This window comes from Plecotus auritus, assembly GCF_963455305.1.
Source record: "Plecotus auritus genome assembly, chromosome: X".
In the NCBI taxonomy this organism is placed as follows: domain Eukaryota; kingdom Metazoa; phylum Chordata; class Mammalia; order Chiroptera; family Vespertilionidae; genus Plecotus; species Plecotus auritus.
Window position 1 is genome coordinate 118,201,267 of NC_137784.1, and position 21,088 is coordinate 118,222,354.

A 21,088-nucleotide genomic window follows, 5' to 3' on the forward strand; every position below is an offset into this window, starting at 1 on the left:
CCAGGACCTCTCCCGTGCAGGGCTGATGGGCAGCCATTGCTGTTTGCTCCACCCTGGTGATTCTTTGAGACCCCGCCCCACCCAATTTACAACCCCACCCAAGCTGTGTGCAGTGGCTTTTGCATATGAATGACCTGTCCTTTCTCAGCCTAAAACCTGTCAAACAGGCAGCAGCTGGGTCAGGGAGCTCCAAAGCTTCCAAAAGAAGGCCCAAGGCCAGCACCAGCAGCAGCCTGCCTTGCTTCACAGCTAAGCCTCATCTGGGCACTTCCAAACTTGATACAAAGAGGAGGAATCTGCAGATCTCTCTGTAGCTCCTGCTGGGTGGCCCTTGGCAGTGGCTGACTTTGCACCTCCTCGGAGATCCAAGAGCCAGTGTACCCAGTGGTCAGTGTGAGACCATATCAGATTACACCTCTTCACATCCATAAGTAACACACTCAAGGGGAAGACTCAGTGAGCACCAAAGCCCCACTGAAGCAAGTCCTGCCCCATAAGGGTGTCTCCTGCATAGCAGCTCTTCCATTGTAGACACAGCTGGACCTCACAGCCAATTGCCCTGGAGGTCAATTCCTCCCAGTGATACCAATAGCAAACAAGGCTTAACTACAAGACTGTGCACACAGCCCACAATGGGGTGCACCAAGAGTGTCCACCTCAGGTGATTGGGGAGGCTGAGTCACTAGGCCCTATAGGACACCTAGCACACAAGGCCACTCTATCAACACAGGGAATGAGCCAAAATGCAGAAACAAAGAAACATATCACAAATGAAAGAAATGGAAGAAAGCAAAACTCTATACTAGATATAGAGTTCAAAACTACAGTTATAAGGTTACTCAAGACTCTTCTAGAAACCTCTGAGAAACTTAGTGAGACCTTCAAGGATCTTAGTGAGAATGCCAAAAAAATGGAAAAGGACCAGTCAGAAATTAAGCATACACTGACTGAAATAAAGAATAATATACAGAGATTCAACAGCAGACTAGAGGATCCCAAGAATCAAGTCAAAGATTTGAAATATGAGGAAGCAAAACACCCAACCAGAAGAGCAAAAAGAAAAGTGAATAAAAAATATGAAGATAGTGTAAGGAGCCTCTGGGACAACTTCAAGCATACCAACATCCGAATTATGGGGGTGCCAGAAGAAGAGAGAGAGCAAAATATTGAAAACCTATTTGAAGAAATAATGACAGAAAACTTCCCCCACCTGGTGAAAGAAACAGACTTACAAGTCCAGGAAGCGCAGAGAACCCCAAACAAAAGGAATCCAAAGAGGACCACACCAAGACACACCATAATTAAAATTTCAAGGGCAAAAGACAAAGAGAGAATCTTAAAAGCAGCAAGAGAAAAAGTTAGTTACCTACAAGGGAGTACTCATAGGACTGTCAGCTGATTTCTCAACAGAAACTATGCCGGCCAGAAGGGAGTAGCAAGAAATATACAAAATGATGAATAGCAGGAACCTATAACCAAGATTACTCTACCTAGCAAAGCTATCATTTAAAATTGAAGGTCAGATAAAGAGCTTCACAGACAAAAAAAAAAAAAAAAAGCTCAAGGTGTTCATCACCACCAAACCAGTATTATATGAAATGCTGAAAGGTATTCTTTAAGAAGAGGAAGAAGAAGAAAAAAGTAAAGATAAAAAAATTATGAACAACAAAGTGACAACAAATACATATCTATCAACAAGTGAATCTAAAAATCAAATAAATAAAAAATCTGATGAACAGAATAAACTGGAGAATGTAATAGAATCAGGGGAATGGAAAGGGAGCAGACTGACAATTCTCGGGGAGAAAGGGATGTGGGGGGTGTGGGAAGAGATTGGACAAAAATCTTACGTCTATGGATGAGGATAGTGGGGAGGTGAGGGCATGGCATGGGGTGGGAACTGGGTGGAAGGGAGCTATGGGGGGGAAAAGAGGAACATCTGTAATAATCTGAACAATAAAGATTTTTTTTTTAAATGTTTATCCAACAGCCACTGAAAACAAAAAAGTTTGTTAGATGTAGGCACCAAAATTGGGAACTTAAGTTTTCATAGTCAACGCTTTTCTAATTTTATTTTAAATAAATCAAATTCAAAAATTTTTGAATTAACTGAATATTCAAATAAGCTAAAGTTGCAAGCCAAATTTGAAATTTATTTGTGTCTACTTGTTTAGTAGGGGATGTTAATATGATGGCTACTGGCTACATGCAGAATCCATCCATGAAATCATTTTTATTTTATAAAGATCATTTTCTTCTATATTAAACACGATAGTGCTCATTTTCATTTTAAATCTATTTCCTTTTATAATTGACCCAAACCCACTTCCCTAAAGAACTGTAATATTTAAACCAGCACCCTCCATTTAATTCTATTAACTATATAAGCCTCTATTATAAAAATCCTAGAAGTTAAATTATATGAACTTGCTGATATACAGATCTGACATAACATTTTGAATGCTACAAATGTTTGCTAGGAATACACTCATCACTCTGAATTGATTGATGAGTTCATCTAAACTTTAACATCATTTCTATATTAGAATATAGGCTATAGCTGTGAAGTCATATCACTGAAAATTAGGTCTTAAGTTGTCACATACTAAAATCAGACTAAATAAATTTGCAAAAGTAAGCTTGCAGTTGATAGCTAAATGTACTGAACATCTGAGGCATCTTAAAATAAACCAATCTTCCACCCTCAGTATGAAGTGAAAACATAAATCAGCACCAAAATTTAATTCACCTAGACAATATAAACTAACCTTCCATTAAATAATGGTATTTAAACACAATGACTAGAATGCTGAATCCAGAAAATTCTTTGCTGCTGGATACTCTTTTTATGATTCTTTTTCACTGTGGTAAAAAAACATGTTAACTTTTCACTTCCTCAATTTAGTTATTGGTCATTTCTCAATTTATTGACAAAATTATTTTACTTTTTAAAATAGGTTAGGATTCCAGGAAATATGTTTAAAAACGGGGCTCTTAGGAGCAGGATATTTATTCAAAGTGTTTCTCAATGGATTGTTTACGAGTTGCAAAAGAGAAAAAAGCAAGAAGTGCATATTGGAAAATCAGAAAATATCTTGATTGGATCATCAAAATTAACATTTGATGAGAGAAGAAACCTGGTAAGTTAAGGTATGTGGTAATAATCCAGTAAAGAAGGAAACTATGTTTCTTTGTTCAGGTCACAAGTCTTACTGGGTCCCTGTAACACAAACTGTCTCATTTCCATGGCAACAAGCTGACTCTTAGAGAGACCTGCTTTCTGTTCTTGCATCTAGTTTGCTGTCATGGTCTCAGGACCATAAAACAAGGCATTAAATCACTCCTATTAAGTCCTTTCTAGAATGGAAAAGGTTTACTTGTCAAAGAATTTCTACTTGTTCACACAATTTAGCTACACCAACCCCAACAACAACCCAAGTAACACTGTGGACTCTGAAAATAGAAAACTAGTGTAGATGAAAGGTAAGTAATTAGGCAGATAAAAATACTACTGCATTGTGGAACATTTCAAAATCAAGAAAAAATGCATCGGGTTTAACTATGAATTTTTATTATCTTACTAGTGGCCTGGTGCACAAAATTTGTGCATGGGGGGTTTCCCTCAGCCCAGCCTGCACCCTCTCCAATCGGGGACCTCTTGGAGGATGTCCACTGGCTCCTAACTGCTCACCTGCCTGCCTGCCTGATTGCCCCTAACTGCATCTGTCTGCCTGCCTGCCTGATTGCCCCTAAACTCTCTGCCTGACTGCCTGATTACCCCTAACTGCCTCTGCCTGCCTGCCTGATCGCCCCTAACTGCCCCCCGCTGCCGGCCTGATCTCGCCCCCAACTGCCCTCCCTTGACGGCCTGATCACCCCTAACGGCCTCTGCCTTGGCCCCCACCACCATGATTTTGTCTGGAAGGAAGTCGGATGTCCAGAAGATGGCTGGTCAACCCAGTCTAATTAGCATATTACCCTTTTAGTAGCATAGATAGATTATATAGGATAGGATTGCTTAAATGGGGGGGAGGGGGAGCCTTTTTCATCTGGAGAAGATGCTCTTGGCAGACAAAAATACATAATCCCTGTATCTGGACTGACAGCCAGCCATATGCACTATACCGCCAAATCAGTTGTTAAAAAATTGAACCACTTTCTTACACCTTACACCAAACAGCTGTTGCCCTTAAAACCCCTTCTCAGCCCCCACCTTAGGTTCTGCCTTCGCAGTTCACACAGATTAGGTTCTGATTGGTCAGTTTCTATGCCAGTCAGTGTCAAAAGCTCCGCCTCCTAGGCAGCCATTGGTTCCTCACACTTCTCCCAGATTTGGTTCTGATTGGTCGGTTTCTATGCCAGTCAGTGTCAAAATCTCTGCCTCCTAGGCAGCCATTGGCTCCTCACACTTCACCCAGATTTGGTTCTGATTGGTCAGTTTCTATGCCAGTCAGCATCTCTAGGCCTGACAAAGGGCCTGGGCCTGATCAGAGAGGTGGGGCTGATCAGGAGCCCCAGTGGAGGCCTGAGAGAAAGAGAGACACGGCTGCTGGCCAGGCCTTGAGAGAAAGAGGCAAGGGCTGATCAACAGCTGCCACAGAGGCTATGGATCAGACCCTGCTTCTCTCTCCCCGGGCCTCTCTTCCAGCCTGATCCACAGCCCACTTGGCAGTGCTGGGTTGCAGCACCTGCAGCAGTGGGCAGTCAGTGCTGGGTCACCACGGCAACCCAGCACTGACTTCTTGTCAGTTAAGCCTTTGGTTGTTTTGGATGTTAAGACCCTGGGTTTTTATATATTAGGATATCTAATATCTATTATTATTATTATTACTCTATTAAAATAGATTTTAGGACATTAATAATATTTTCACATTTAAGACTCTTGATTTTCTATAGTTCATGTTTATTTATTTAAAAGAATTTTGAAATATGTATTATAAATAGCATTATACTATTAAATATTTATACTATTAAGTTTTGAGGAACTCTCAAAAGCATGTGTACAACTCATTATTATTGGTAAAGAAAACCAAAAGGTATGAACAAAGTTCTCTATGCACAATGAATAGTGATATCCTTTTAGTTCCAGAAAGACTTAGTTATATCATGGACAAAAGTAAATGTGTTATGAAATAATGGCTAATTATGATTCTCTGTGCCACAGATGGTTTCTTACTGGCACTTGAGCCTACATCAAGTCTGTCCCCCATGGAAACAAGGAAAAATAGGAGGGGAAAGGTGGAGTGCAATAATCCTAAGATTAACCACGGGGAGTAAATTGCTATCTCTATAGCAATAACAACATGGAGGTATTATTTCTTCATTTAATGTACAAAAGGGGGGAAGATGTGGTAAAAATGTAAAATTGAATTTAAAAATTGGAAAGAAATTAAGGGTATAGAAGCATAAATGAAAAGAGTAGAAAAAATGGAATAAAATAATAAAGCTCTTCCATGGATCAACGTTTTCTTACATTTCAAAAAATAGTCCTTCAGAATGTAAAGGCAATTTTTTTTACAAGAGCAGAAAAATAAGAACTGCATCAGAAATTTCTAATTAAGATAAAGTACCTATAAATTCAAGGCTTATGATTACATTGCAAGGGTTCTGAATGCTTGAATGCTATTCAGCAATCATTTTTCTTAGCCCTAGACCAGTAGTTTTTAACCCAGGCTACATATTAGCATCAGCTGAGTAGCTTTAGGAAATATTCATGCACAGACCCAACCCTCAGATATTCTGATAGAACTGGTTTGGGTGTAGTACACTGGAATTCTTTTTAAAGGTCTCCAGGTAATTCTAATAGGTAACTATGGTTGAGAACCATTGTCTCATTAGGGATCAGCAAACACTTTTTGGAAAAGGGCAGGATAGTAAATAATCTAGGCTTGTGGGCCACAGGGTCTCTGTTACAACTATTAAACTCTACTGTTATAGCGCAAGAGCAGCCATATACAATATGTAAATTAATGGGGTGACTGTGTTCCGATAAAACTTTACCAAACAAGTAATAGGCCCGATTTGGCCCATGGGCCATAGTTTACTAGACTATTTCCTCTTGTTTTTCTCAAAACAAGTATTCCAAACATTCACCTATGCCACCCTATGTTTCTGATTTTCAGCAGATGGCCTCTCATTCTATTTCAATGGGAAAATACAGATAATTTGGCTGGAAATCTTTCAACTTCCTCATCCATCACCTGAAGACTTACTACACCTACATCTGCATCCGTCCTCATATCTTTGCCTCCTCTTGTAGCAGTAAGCCTTCTTTTCAAAGTGAATCTAATCCTTTCACTTGTACTCAATTCCATCACTCTTCTGGACTCCTTTGGAATCCCACTCCATAAAGAATCCCATTTCCTATGTTTTTAATTTCTCCCTCTCTACTGGTTCTTTCCCTTCCACTAAAAATATATTCAAGTGTCTTAAGCAAAGAACCACCAAAGCCTTCCAGAATCCTGTGTCCTCCTCTACATACTCACCCATAACTCCCCTTGCCTTAGAAATTCTACACACACTGCCTCTACCTTCTCTCTTCCCATTCACTCCACAAGCCACTAATCTGGCTTCTGTCTCCACTGAAAGTGCTCTTGTCAAGATCACTAAAGACCTTCATATGGTATAGTCTTAGTTCTCATTTTACTTGTTTTCTCTAAAAAAGTTGGCATTGCTGACTGTTCTGAAAACTCTCTCTGTTTAGCTTTTGCAATACCATGCTATCTACCATAATTAGTTCTGCTGCTGTTTGCCACTTTCATGCTGTTATTTGCTAATATTATACATTATCTTTTCTTCTTATGCTACATATTCTCGGAACTATTCTCATGGCACCAGCCGCAACCTACATGTGATAACTCCCACTTTTTATCTCTACTTCACATATCTTTCTCTAGCTATGGGTTGTACTCAGGTATCTTCTTTCCCAATTCTTCCCTTTTTCCTTTGGTCTTCATCTTGATTAATAACTTCACCATCAACCCAATTGCCAAAGGTGAAATTCTCCCTCTCCCTCAGGGCCCCTACCAACCTACTATTGTGCAAATTAAAAAAAAAATCTTTCCCTGAAGATATTTTATTTCCACATGTGTGGTAAGTGGCAACCATACATATTCAACCATCCATGGTAGTCCTGTTTTCCCTCCAAATCCAATAAGTCACTACATTCTGATGATGATTCTACCTCTAAAATATATCTTCTGAATCCATCTTCATTAAGCTTTTGCTACTGCAAATGCTTTAAGTAGACCTTTATCATCCCTCACCAAGATTATTTTTCAAAAACTTTCTTACATTTTTTTACTTGTCCACATCAGTAGCTCCTACTTCATTTTCTTACTTTGTTTCCTCCTTAGGTCATCATCCAATTCTGTTTTCTCTTTGCCAAGTGGCAGCTAACAAAACTGCATACATTTCAGTAGCAGATACTGTGGTTTTATGTAAGGGAATAATGATCCTTCCTCTTCCAAATGAAGCATGACATTCATTTAGCTTTTTGGTCACAGGGACACAAGTTGCTGAAGTCATTAAAACAGACTATATCCTAAGAGAGTCTGGGCACCACACTTCAAATAAGATAAAAAAAAAAAAAACAACAAAACAAAAAAACGGAGCACCCATTGAGTATAGTGATCAACATGGTGAAGGGAGTCCAAATCAAGATCAATAGGAGGTGTGAAAAGAACTGAAAAATGTATGCTGAAAAGAAGACTGATTCTTTCCTGGAGCAGACTAATTTGGATAATTTTCCCCTATGTAAACTCCAGTATTATCAATCATACATCTTTCCTCCTTTATAAAAACATAGTTCACTTTCCTTAATAGCAATTGCTTACTTAAGATTCCTTTTTCTTAATAGAAAATTCACACAGCATCCCACATGTGCTCTCTACTGGCCTGCCCAACATGGAAAGGAATCCCATCAATCTACAATGTTGATACCCCTGGGAAGCCTTAGAAATGAACTCATACTGATATTTACCAGTTTGTTGGAATAATGGTCAATTTGAATGGTAGGCTACACATTTTTTGTTTTATTTTATTTTTTCCATCACCATTTAGCCTCTCTATGTCCTCTTCCACCTCCACAACCTCTCCCCCAATCCTCTCCTCCCCACAGTGTTGTCCATGTCCATGAGTTATCTCTCATTTTTTTCTTTATTGCTCAACCCTACCCGCCCCCCAACCCAGAGCTATCTGCCTGCTTTCTATCCATGAGTCTGTCTCTATTTTGCTTGGTACTTCAGTTTGTTCATTAAATTCAACATATGAGTGAAATCATATTACTTGTTATGCTAAGTGAAAAAAGTCAGTCAGAGAAAGGTAGGCTATACATTTTTAACACAGTTCTCTCAAGGTAAAACTGAATACCCTAATTTTCTTGAATGAGGAAACCTGACATACTACCTAATTTAAATTACTTTTTTTTCATTCTAACTTAAATATTATTTCCATTTAAAAAAAACTGTATGTTGCAAGATTTAAAAATGTCAACCTTTCTCTTCATGGCACTATAATGGTGACCACAACTTAGTAAAAATTATTTCCTGGAAATTATTTCCTATGCCATCTGGTATTTATCTTCTCAAAAGTATGTCCAGTATATTTCATTTCCTTCCCATGCCGAAATACGAGTTTCAGAAAGCAGTCATTTATTTTATTAAAAACCTACCTTTGCATCTGGTCCTGTTGAGGTAGTCTATTGATCTGAATGAGGTTAATTAAAATCCTTCATTATTAAATTATCTTACCTTGATGCACAAATCTGAAAAGCAAATCCCTTTCCTATTGTTTATATTAATAGCAATGTATTAATAAAGTGACAGATTTCATGAACTTTGCAATAAATCAAAATCTCTTTCATTTGTAAAAAGAATAAAACCCCTGCATTTATTAAACAATACAGTTAAAATGGCCTGATAGGAATATTGATAGTGACCAGGCTTTGAGGATTATGCAATAATTAATCTTTTATCATAGTAATATAAAATGGACTATCCAGTTTACTTAATGAATGGGCCATTTGTGGTCTTACTCTTCTCCAACCTTTCTTTCCCATCTCACAGTCTCTATATACCTGGCTTTGAAATAAATTGTGGACACATAAGAGAGCAAAAGTAGTTAAAGGAAACCACTTTTGCATTTGGAGAAATAGATTTCTAAACTCCTGGTAATAGCCTCCTTCAAGGCTATCTAGTCAAAGTTTTACAAGGAGTTTTCTCCATTTTTAACATACTACCCTTTTCTTAAAATATATGAAATTCAAAACAAAGATTTAAAATATTCATATATTAAGTGGCCTCTTATAATTTGTAACTAGATCTATTGATAAGAATGAAATCCTAAACCTGGTATTGTACCATTTCTGTCTATACTTAAATATTTAAAAAAAAAACAACACCCTTAAATCTTAATTTGGCCCCATGTTGCCAGTACTGAATTGTTGTCTACAATGTTTATAAATTTCTTGGAAAAAGTTCCATTTTTTACTGTGTTCATTATAAATTTGCAAGAAAAAGGTAAGCACATATTTTTTGTACAAAGAGGTTGAACTGTGCTTGATGAAATAATAGTATTTAAAGTAGACACAGAAAACATGAAGTAATTGAACTAAAGATAAGAAACAAAAGCGCATCTAGAACTGTTCTTTATGTCCTAGACCTGACCTGAGGAAGAAGTCTCATCAGCTTCTTGAGAAATAAACATGGATAAATATATGTTGAACTGAGCTATAGAAATGGCTTTCCCCCAGGCTGCAAAGCAGGATAGCTACATAAAATAATAAACTAATGCCACTGTATGCAAAAATGTTCAGTGGATCTTTGATATTACACCCAAAATGTTAGCTTCAAATGATTAATTAGTAATAAATGTAATTTTCACTGGAAGTTAATTTCTCCTGTCAAATGAGATATTTCCACCAAGAACACTCTTTCTTGCATCACAGAAATCTGCCATAACACATATGCAGCATATTTTATTTCATATCAGATAAAAACTGTAATAATCAAAGCATGGGTAAGTGAAAGGCTTACCGAAGTGTACAGGTATCCCTCACTGTTCATTGCCAAATACAGCTTTGTTTGAACTCCTTGAATAGCCACCACTCGAAGTCCCACGGGGATGAGGTTAAACAGAGCTGAAATGTAAAAAAATGTAAAAACTATGTTATATTCTGAATTCCATAGGTTTCAAAGTTTCCAAAAGCACTATCTAATTCAGCAAAAAAAGATGTGTGCTTGGTAAGAAAATACAGATACTGTATATATTTATACACATACAAATATATAGGGCCTCTTCTACTCTTTAGGATACTTGACTCATGGTTGCAGTCACATAACTGGGACTATAACTTATATTCAAACACCCTGTAAAAATGGAAGATAATTCCATAGTTTGTATAGTGTTGAAGGTAGGGAATCTTAAATCTTCTGGAGTGATTCCGTTATAGGAATTGGTCTATACATTAAATAGCTTTATCCTCAACAGACTAACATTTTAATCTGCTCCTTAGACAACTGCTGAAATTCACAGAGGCATTTACACTCTACCACTTGGGGACAAATTCCTAGAGTCTTAGAAAAGACAAGAGTCCAATTCCCTCATCTAAATTATCTGTATTATTTCCATTGCAACAACCCAAAAATAAATCCAGGTTTTGAAAAAAATGCATTTTTACTCCTGTGTTCCCAGTGTAGTATTTCTTAAAGAACAAACATTTTCCAAGATAGGTTTTAGAGGGGTCCTAGCTTTTAATCTCTAGGAGTAAAGCTTATAGGAATAAAAATAATGAATTTGATAGGTTTACTTATTTTTAATTAATTACTTTTTGCAAAATAGTTGTTATTGGGCAGCCAGCTAATGCCAATGAGGCCTTCATTTCTCCATTTTAAGGTTTGACTGCGTGAAAGTTACACCCATGCTCTCCTCACAATCACACACCACTCACTGGAGAAAACCAGTGGGTGTCCTCCCCCTACCAGCTGTCTACTCCCTCCTACACACTGAATAAAAATAAAACAGTACAATTTTAAAGTGTAGTCCTTGCCACACACATCTTTTGAAAATAGTCTATGCACCTTTCTCTCAAGAGACCTAGACCAATGTTGATGATTTTTGTCTTGGGGAAGATGATAAATCAGTCTGCTATCATTTCTGTGAATAAGAATATATAAAGGAGTCATACCATGGGTAAGAACATTTTTTCTATCTCTTATCTTGCTGCATATAGGTTCTGCTCTAGTAGATGGGGTCATATGGATGAGAAATATTAAGGCACAACTAAACATTTCTCAGTGAGCCTACAATGTATCTTTCCCTTAAAATCAGAGTGCTACCAAAGAGGAGCTAGGACATATTGTACAGTTCAAAATACAAGTGTTCCTACCACATGTCACTGATGGTATTTAATTTAATACTCATCATATTAAAGCTGTGCTCTTCAGTTATGTGAGGTAAAGGAAAGTAATTGCACAGATTGCAAGCCAGGATTTCATGCTATATTTGACAATGCAATGAACGGGAAAGAAGTTTGAGATCTTTGAGCATGTCATGTATATCTCTTTCTGTTGAGAATGCCTTGCTTAGAGTAGGCAGTTGACACCCATTTGTGGATCGATAGCAATTTGTATGGTGAAACAGGTTATTATATTTCTGGAAAGTAATAAATCACAATCCCATCATATAAAAGTCCATAGTTTACAAATTCTGATATTATATAAAAAAAACTAAACCAAACCAAAACCTCCATATGGATTTAGTTTAAAAGCCATACTACTAGACAACTACACCACCAACATATTTATGAATCCTAGTTTAGTCATACTAAAAGATTACAGAGTATGATAAATAAAATCCACAATTGTTTCTAGAACTTCACTTTTTACAATATTCTGAACCTCCTTAGTTCTCTTAATGCAGCTTATAACAAGTAGAGAGAGATTGATTTGATTTTCACTGTGTACCCCAGCCACTTTCTGGTGTGGGTTCTTTCTAATGAGCAGTAGAATGCTTAAATTCCAAACATCAGATAGTAGTAGAAGGAAAAGAAGCAAAGAACAATAATTGTATCTTGAATAATGTTATTAACAATATAGTAAATACGAATTTCTCACTAGGTATCATAAATTTCTATGAAGCCTAATTCAAAAACAAAAATCATACTCAAAGAAAAAATTGAAGACAGTAGCAAAAGCAGAGAATGGCAGGTCATACTACTCCAATCTTTTCTTTAGGCATTCAAGATAGATCATAAATTGGGTTGGTTTAAAATCTGTCTAAAGGGCCAGTCTTTCCAGATAAAAATGCAAAGCAATTTTATTAGGAGTGAGCTTGGACAGAATCAATATTTTTCTCTATTTCTTTAAATCTGGATTACTTCCTCATGAACTTAAGTTATTTTTTTGATTAGGATAAACCTATTCTAAATATGAGAAATAAATAATAGATTTAATTTGTGTATCTAAAACACATTATTACTAGTAAATACCTAAATTCCATTTTCCTCAAAGTTTTGAAGAAGCTTTTAATAAGAAGGGTTTTTTTTTTTTTTGTCCTCTGTTGTGTCTACATAACAAAAATTAAACTCCTTGTACCTTGCAGGGACCATTTTCTCAGAGATGTGCACACAGTTGGCACTCAGTGTTCCTGAAATCAACAATGAGGTCATCCTTTCAGTTTGGCTAAGGTCAATTTCTCAAACGGAGTAGTTAATAAAAATATACCCTAGTGAAGGTTGGAAAAACCTGGCACATTAAACTGGTAATACTACTGTAGGTTTGAAGAGAAAGTTGCCTATTCTATTAATATAGCTCTCACTGCACCCAAGGCAGATATAATAAAACTGCTGCCATGAAATGTCTATCATTTTTTTTCCTTTTCAGGGAGAAATACATAATTTACAATGGCTGATTTGCTCATGATGAGATTTTATTGGACAGACATTTATCATTAAAATAAATCTATCTGAGGTCATCTTAAATGCATAATACCAAACACATGTTTTCAGAAATAAATGTATCTGGGTAAACATGAACTGATCCGTTTTATCATCATCTTGCTTACCATCTCAGAATTAAATATAAAACCAATCAAATTAAACTAAATGAGAAAAGTATGATTAAAAATTAGAAAAATCTATACATATAAAAAGCCAGTGACCAGAATGCTGTAATGACCAGAACAACCGGTCGCTATGATGCCCACTGTGGCCATGGAACCTGCTGATGGAGGAGGGGTGTGTCTGCTGGCCAACCTCCCGCGGCTCCTCCCCCAGGCCAGCCCCATCCCTGATTGGCCTCTCCCACCCTAATTGACGATGGGGCAATGGCCAACCCTCCACGGCACCTCCCCCAGGCTGGTGCTGCCCCTGATCGCCCTCCCTACCCCAATAGAGAGCAGGGCCTCCTGGACAACCTCCTGCAGCTCCTCCCCCCAGCCAGCCCCACCCTCGATGGGCCCCCACCACCCTGATCAGGGGAGGGGCCAGCCAACCACCCCTGGCCCTTCCCCAAGGACACTGGCCCCTGATCTCCCCCCCACACCAGCCAACCTACCATGGCCCCTACCCTGGCCCCATTTGGGGGTGGGGCTAGCTGGCCCACCATCCACAGCCCCTCCCCACAGCTGGTCCCACCCCCAATTGGCCCCATATCCCAATTGGGGGCGGGGCCCGTTGGCCAATCGCCCAAGGCCCCTCCCCCCAGCTGGCATGGCCCTGATTCAGCCCCCATCAGGGCAGGCCCACTGGCCAACCTCCCGCCATCTCCTCCTCCAGTGGGGCTGGGCCGGCTGGACCCCACCCATGCACGAATTTGTGCACTGGACCTCTAGTATAAACATAATACTAGGAATACATGGTAAGGAAATCCAGTAATACATATTAAGGAAATACTATATAATTGAAAAAGTGTTGAAAAAAAAACTTTTCCCTTGTTCTACTCATTTAAAGTAATTAAGTAATGAATGCCAAGAAAATTGCTTGGCTTTAGGGAAAAAATTATACATGGCTAAGACTTCCATTTTTATGATCCTTTTAATCATTAAACATTCTTGTTTTATTATTACTTATACCCTATAATATCGTCAACTGGGAAGATAAGCTAGCTCCCTCGCCTCTGGTCACACTTATTATCAAAGGTAGAGCTGAGCCCCACAGACTTGCTATTTGTTTTGAGATACCTCTCATTTGTATCCTTCATGTTATGGTAATACTTACCATTGATTGACTTACCTATCATTATTTCAATCTGCCTAAATACAGATTCTGGTTATTAATCTATGCTCTTGAAAGGTCTTACAATATTGTTAGCATACAAAAATGCCATGCATATCAGTCACAATTATAAGACAACCAAAGACAGAAGCTATGCATGTGGAGGAATTGAAGAGTAAAATCTACCATGTGATTTAAAGCTACATAGTAAGGAACAGAGCCTTGTTTTACATACATATATGTGTATGTGTGCATGTATATGTATGTGTATGTATATGAATATATATGCATATATAGCCTAAAATGACTATATGCAGTATAATCTTAATATATTTGGTACATCTCTGTTTATAAGGCACCACAAATGAATCACTTATTCTTTTTTTCCTTTTCAGAAAATACATGTGAACACTAGACGCAAAACAAATTTTTATCTGATTTCGAGGTTAAAAATAAATGGGGGAAAAGTTGACTGTTTGAGGCTCATTAGCAGCTACCATAATAATAAATTTCCTTTCAATAACACCCAAAGGATCCACTGTGCTGTGGTACTTTGGAAAACAGCAGCTTACATCCCCTAATTTCTTCTCCACATACCGATTTGTACATATTGGCTTACAGGAATGTTTTATTACTGATAATCATATACGAATGTCTGTAGTTACACTTGACTAATTTTTTCAAAAGAAGAATATGCATAAAAGAATGTCTAGGATACTTTAATATCACAATAGTTACATGTCATTTTGCAAAACAGTGAAGAACCATTCAGTATGAATATTTTTCATCCTAGGTACCAAAACATATTTCCTCACAAGTAACTAAAGATAACTTCCTCTTGAGGTCATAGCTTAGCCATCACCCTAGGAAGCATTCTGAATAGGTGTTAAACTTAAACACTTAACTTTGGGACCCTAGTCTATAGCTTTGCTGTCTATAGCCAAGAATCTCTACAAATGTAGCATAAGACTCATTAGCATTCAGACTGGCTTTCCTTGGCAGAGTTTAGCAGAAAATGGAAATATTTCTGGGAAATTATCAAAGTCTGAGGGAAATGCAATATATATTAGGAAAATGGAGAATCAATTGTCAAAACTAGATGTTTTAGCCTCATGGAACTTTTCATAGGTCTGCAGGAATCTGTAAATTGTAAGAAAACACCAATTATTATCACTGAAGATAGGGCTTCACTATTTGTGTGTTTATGTTTTTATTACTCCAAATAAAGAAAGCATATATAATAAGAGATTATGTAAAAACTTGGAATCATCTTACTTCAATAATTATATACAAAATTGACTTTATTTTTGACATGTTTACTTTTTAGGTTTACCATTATGGTCTCTAATTTGGTCTTTACTTAATCCATAGTTAAAAATAAAGTACTAAAAGAAACCTCTTTACCCACCTATGGAGGTACCTCAATGTTAAAATCCCAATTAGTGTCAGAATTACCAGTGTGTGTGGAGCGGGGACAGAAATAAAAGCTTATAATGTTGAATTCTTATGACATGAAACCACTTCTCTCTCTCGGGACAGGTCAATTCTTAAGAGTAGAAATAACATGCTATTTCAGGATCAGTTTGTGGGTGAGTAAATTTTCTGTGGGGAAAAAAAGTAATAAACTCTAATGGACAGTCATAAATCCATCCAGATTAACATGGAGATGACATTTGGATTGTTCTTCAGAAGGTGTCAACATTATTTTCTTTAGTTCACTATTTTAGATATTTTCAGGTTCAACTTCCTTTAGGTTAACTTTCATAAACAGAATTACATAGTATTGACTACATCTTGCATTGTCTTCAGCATTTAGTAAGGGTTGTTTATTTAAAAAATAAGGAAAGAAAACAATGTCAACAACATGCTGAGATATACTTATTTATTTTGCATTCACTTACTGTAAGTGCTATCCTCGTCTTTTGTGCCGTCAATGGTTCCATCTGCCTGCAGCTGCAAGTGAAAGCCTTGTCGGCTGTATAGTTTGGTAACTATACCCTTAAGTTGAGGCTCTGTAAAGAGAACCAGGGTTTGGATCATATGTTAAGTTGTGTATAAGTAGTTGAAAAGATTCAGAATTCAAACTTATAACTTTATTTACAACTTTAAGTGGAAAAGGTCAAACTATATTTTAAATAGTCCTCTGAAAGAAAGAAAACAAACAAACTTTGTTTTAGAATAAATCTCCAACTGAAGAAAGCACTTGATTTCTACCTCATAACACTGGTAAAGCCCTAAAGCTGACAGCAGTTACAGCTTCTGATAGCTTGTCCTTTGCCTTCCGGCCTGGTCCTCTATCCCATTGAGTATTCAGAATGGGTTGGCAAATGGCAAATTCTGCCTTTTAGCAATGTACCACCTTTCACATGGAAGGAAAAGAAGTACAACTGTAATTTAGAATGATTTGCCAAACAGGAACCAAAAACACACTAGTAAACATTTCCCTCAGAATTATGGCAATTTGAATAAACAATCCCCTCCATTCTAAGAAAGTTGAAATACATAAATAATCCACAACCCCATCAAAAGACTTATATATAGAAAATTGAGCTGTGATACAAAAAAAAAAAAAAAAAAAGGCAGAGGGGAGAATAAAGCAGCCATTATCATACCCTAGCATATTTATTATCCTTAGGAAAAGTGGGTGCAAAAAGACCAGGGTTTTTGTTGGTGGAAGGAAAGAAAAATAGTTCATACTTATTTTTGAATTAAATGTGAGAAATATGATTATCCTAAATATGTTCTCAATTAAAATGATTTTCAATTATGACTCACCATAGATTAATAAGGTACCTAATTTACCAATAACAGCTATGATATCCAAAAGTTGCTTATGTTGAATACACCTGCACTGAAATAATATTTACGTGATTATTTGGGCCTCATAATCATGCTTTGTACCCACTTAAGCCATACAGCTAATACCTTGAAAAACTTCAAGCCAACAGAAAATGTATGTTTGCATTTCCATTTCAGGGTGTGTAGAACATATAAATAGAGAAATAACAGATTGACAAGTATGAAATTCTGCAGTACTTACCTAGTTAAAAGAAAAAAAAAGCTGAATTGATTCATTTGGTTACGAATCCCCAAATAAGCTGCAGGTTAGGCTGAAGGTCTACCTTGACACAACCTGACACCTACAGCTGTGTGAATTTCCCCTGGCACAGGAACATGTTAAGCTGATCACTAAATAGGTTCAAAAGGACCTCCTACACTCTTGCTATGAGGATCCTCTCTACTGCATTTTAGTAGCAAGTAGGCAGTTTTACTATTTTAATCAGATCACTAAGCTCTTTGATAAAAGATTCTAGGAATCCACTCCCCTCTTTCCAGCAAAAAAATTTCAAAGCTGCACCACTGTCCGATCAGCTTAAAAGTGATCAAAGAAACAGAATGCCCTAGCCAGTGGTCGGCAAATTGCGGCTCGCGAGCCGCGGTTTGCCGTTCTGTTGACTAATGAGTTTGCCGACCACTGACCTAGACTCTCGATTCCAATAATTACAGGCTGTTGTTGTTCCTTGTGATTAAGCCCCTATCCCAGTGGTTGGCAAACTCATTAGTCAACAGAGCGACAAAGGGCCTAGAGTCCTTCTCTGGAAACCCACAGAAGTTGGAAGGGAAGGGTCAGACTTGCAAGAATAAAAGGCAAGGGAGGAATTCCCTAGGCTATCCTTGGTTAGGGGGTGGGAGAGTGGTGTCTACCCAGCTCCGTGCCTGAAATTTACACACACACACACACACACACACACACACACACACACACACACCGTGGCCATTTCTGTATTGCGCCTGCCCAGGGGCATGCACACATGTGGCACGCCTGAAGCTAGGGGCGCGCCGCCTGAGCTGGGTATGGCCCTACGCTCTGCGCCTGTCCCATGGCAGTGGCAATGCAGCAAGCCCGGTGCTGTTATGAAGGAGATGAGAAAGCAATCACTTCCCTCAACATGCACATTGGCTAGCCGCTAGGTGGTCACATCCATACAAGATGGGCCACCGACAAACTCACCTACGCTTACCCTACACGCCCTCTAGCTCCTCCAAATTCGTAAAGTATGAAGCAAAAAAAAAAAAAAAAATACACACACAAAAAAAACCCAACAAAACAAAACCAACCAAAAGCCCCTTCCGACCTGGTCTCCTTCTGCGCCTCTTTTTGGAGCCGAAGAGTTTGACCCGGGAAAAGACGTTTAACTTGTTTTTGTCGCAGCTGGTCTTGCCTTTGCTGGGGCTGCTGACACACTTGCAGGCATTGGATTTCTCGCGCTCTCGGGCTTGTCTCTTCTGCCGGATCAGGGAGCTGGCGATAGCCGCCGCCATGGCCACGACGCCCACCACCACCACTTCTTTTGCTGCCCCTTTCTGGCTTTGCCTCCTCCGCCCTCTCCTCCGCCGCTTATCTGCTGTCTTGCGCCTTTGCCGCCTTTGGCTCTTTAGCCTGAGCTCGCCGGGACTTCTCTGCTCAAGGGCTTCAGCCCAGGAGGGGGCTCAGCATGCCGTCTAAGCTCCTCTGGCAGTGGTCCCGCTCCCGCGCGGGCTGTGGGATTCGAGCAGCAGGCTGCCTGGGTCGAGCCTACGCCACAGCCGCGGGCCGGGATCGCGGGCGAGACTGGAGGACAGAGGCAGAGCTGCGCGACTGCGTGCGCTTGGCCCTTGCGCCCCGAGGACACTGTGCAAGTCCAGGCGGCTCTGGTCAGAGTTTGGCGGCACCCCCCCTCCCCCGGCCCTGTGCCTCGCGGAGGGGGTTGAAGGAGGGAGGCGAGGCGGGCGGAGGGAGTGCGCGGGCGGGAGAGAGGCTGGGAGTGCAGGCGGCAGAGGGAGGGGGAAGGGGGAAACGCTCCGGGGAGCGCGTCCTCACCCTGGCCCCTCGGACCCTTCGACTAGTCCTTGCAACTTCTTGGGGTGACGATCTGGAAAAGTTGGCCGGTGTCAGCTTTCCGATGGGGATCAAACAGGTAATGGCCTCCCATCTTCGCGGTGGTTGTCGCTGCTGCTGCTCTGGGCTGGGCGCGGCACGAAGTCCGAGCACCAGAATTCCGTCGCTGCAAGCAACCTCAGGAAGAGCTTTTTTCCTGCTCCTCAAGCTCCACAGCCTCCCAGAGGCCCCCTCCCCTGGCGGCCCGGGCCTCTCCCACCCGCCCCCCCCACCCCCCTAGTCCCCAGCTGGCCGCTGGTGCTAACACCTGTAGGGGCTTAAGCAGTGCCCCATCACTAAATCCTTCTCCCTTCCTCTTCCCGAAAGGAGCTTCGGGAACAGTGATGGAGGAGGTACCAGGATGAGCTAGTTGCATTGGAGGAGCGGGGGTGGGGGTGAAAGGGGTGGTGCTTGAAAATGGGGGACAGCAGAATGGGGTGTTTCTTAGTATATAACTCTCAGGTGACCATGTAACGAATGCCCCAGCTGGAGTCCCCAGGAAGTTCCTCAGTTAGACACACACACACACACACACACACACACACACACACACACACCAGTGAGGTATTTCGCCTGGCGACACTTGTAGCCATTCTGGAGAAAGACCCGAGCTCCCAGATGAATTCAGCCCCCCTACCCCCACCCCCACCCCCACCCCCGTGGCAGCAGCAGTAGCAGTGGCACTGCAGAGCTGCTTCTGCACACCACGCTGCCACCCAGTGGTTTTTGCTGACTTTTCATTTCTAGCCAGTTGGCACCATCAGAACCCCGCTTTTCCTGTATGCCCCTTATCCATTACGTTAGGGTTGGGATCAGAGCAGAGAACTTGAATTGTGCGCCATAAGCAGTATTGGGGAAATGCAGAGCCCAGCCTATCCTCCTTATTTAAGTCCTAGCCCAGTGGTCGGCAAACTCATTAGTCAACAGAGCCAAATATCAACAGTACAACGATTGAAATGTCTTTTGAGAGCCAAATTTTTTTAAATTTAAACTTCTTCTAACGCCACTTTTTCAAAATAGACTGGCCCAGGCCGTGGTATTTTGTGGAAGAGCCACACTCAAGGGGCCAAAGAGCCGCATGTGGCTCGCGAGGCGCAGTTTGCTGACCATGGTCCTAGCCCATCTCCAATCTCCTAACTTCTTTCTTTCTTCTTCTTTTTTCCCCCCACTTGCTCCTCAAGCTCAGGCAGCCTCTCTACCTCCAATTAGGGAATCAAGTCTGGCCTTTTGCTCACCTCACTCTATTCACAAGTTCTGTACTTGCACTGTTCTGTATTTTAATCTGCAGTAGAAAAATAAGGAATGTTGAGGTCAAGAATATTACAGAGAATGGTATATATCCACATCCCTACCTTCAAACAGAAGCGACTGTTTCACTATTTTACATGATTTCTGATGCCAAAAGGATGCCTCCAATAGGGCTGCTCTATGTTGGAGCTGCCAGTACACTATTTTTGCTGGACTTCCACCTCCTTCAGATCTTTTCAGAATAGATGTAGATGCAAAACCAAATGCCCAGACTCCAGCCCTTCTTTTCTTGCCTGAACTCCCAACTAGGAAACTCGGGCTTCTTAGCCCATCAGAGCTGAATCACCTTACCCTTCTGTAGATTCCAGTGGTCCACTGGGAGCTGCTGACACCTACACACACACACGCTTCTCCCCAATTTTGAATGTCTCTTGCCTCATCAGAAGCACTACTTTGTGCCTGCAGAAACAGGCTGGGGTGAAGGTTGCAGGGGCAAGATAAGACAGTTATAGGAAGGTGATACCAAATGGTCTGAGATTCCCTGCAGAGTTTATGCTCAATAAAAGTTTATTGGAAATAATTGATGATGACTGGTTTATATTGATTCTGAAGGATGGGAAGATGTTTCCTGGCTCAGAATGAATGCGATTCAACTTCCAAGTATTATGAAGGGACATAATCTCACTAAAAGGAGGGTCAGACCAAAGCTA

General features: G+C 39.9%; 1 protein-coding gene across 8 annotated transcripts in view; it reads right to left on the reverse strand.

Annotated features, from left to right (window-relative positions):
- FGF13 (fibroblast growth factor 13) overlaps positions 1-21,088 on the reverse strand; it is a 659,009-nt gene that overhangs the window by 93,344 nt on the left and 544,577 nt on the right. For 7 of the 8 annotated variants that reach the window (XM_080652005.1, XM_080651999.1, XM_080652004.1 and 4 more), the window contains 2 exons: positions 16,114-16,224; positions 10,035-10,138 (listed from right to left, as the gene is read on the reverse strand). In XM_080652005.1, coding sequence (XP_080508131.1) covers positions 10,035-10,138; positions 16,114-16,224 — 215 coding nt within the window. Of the gene's footprint in view, positions 1-10,034; positions 10,139-16,113; positions 16,225-18,348; positions 19,652-21,088 lie in introns of those variants that run through there. The other variant, XM_080652002.1, reaches the window with a different exon arrangement.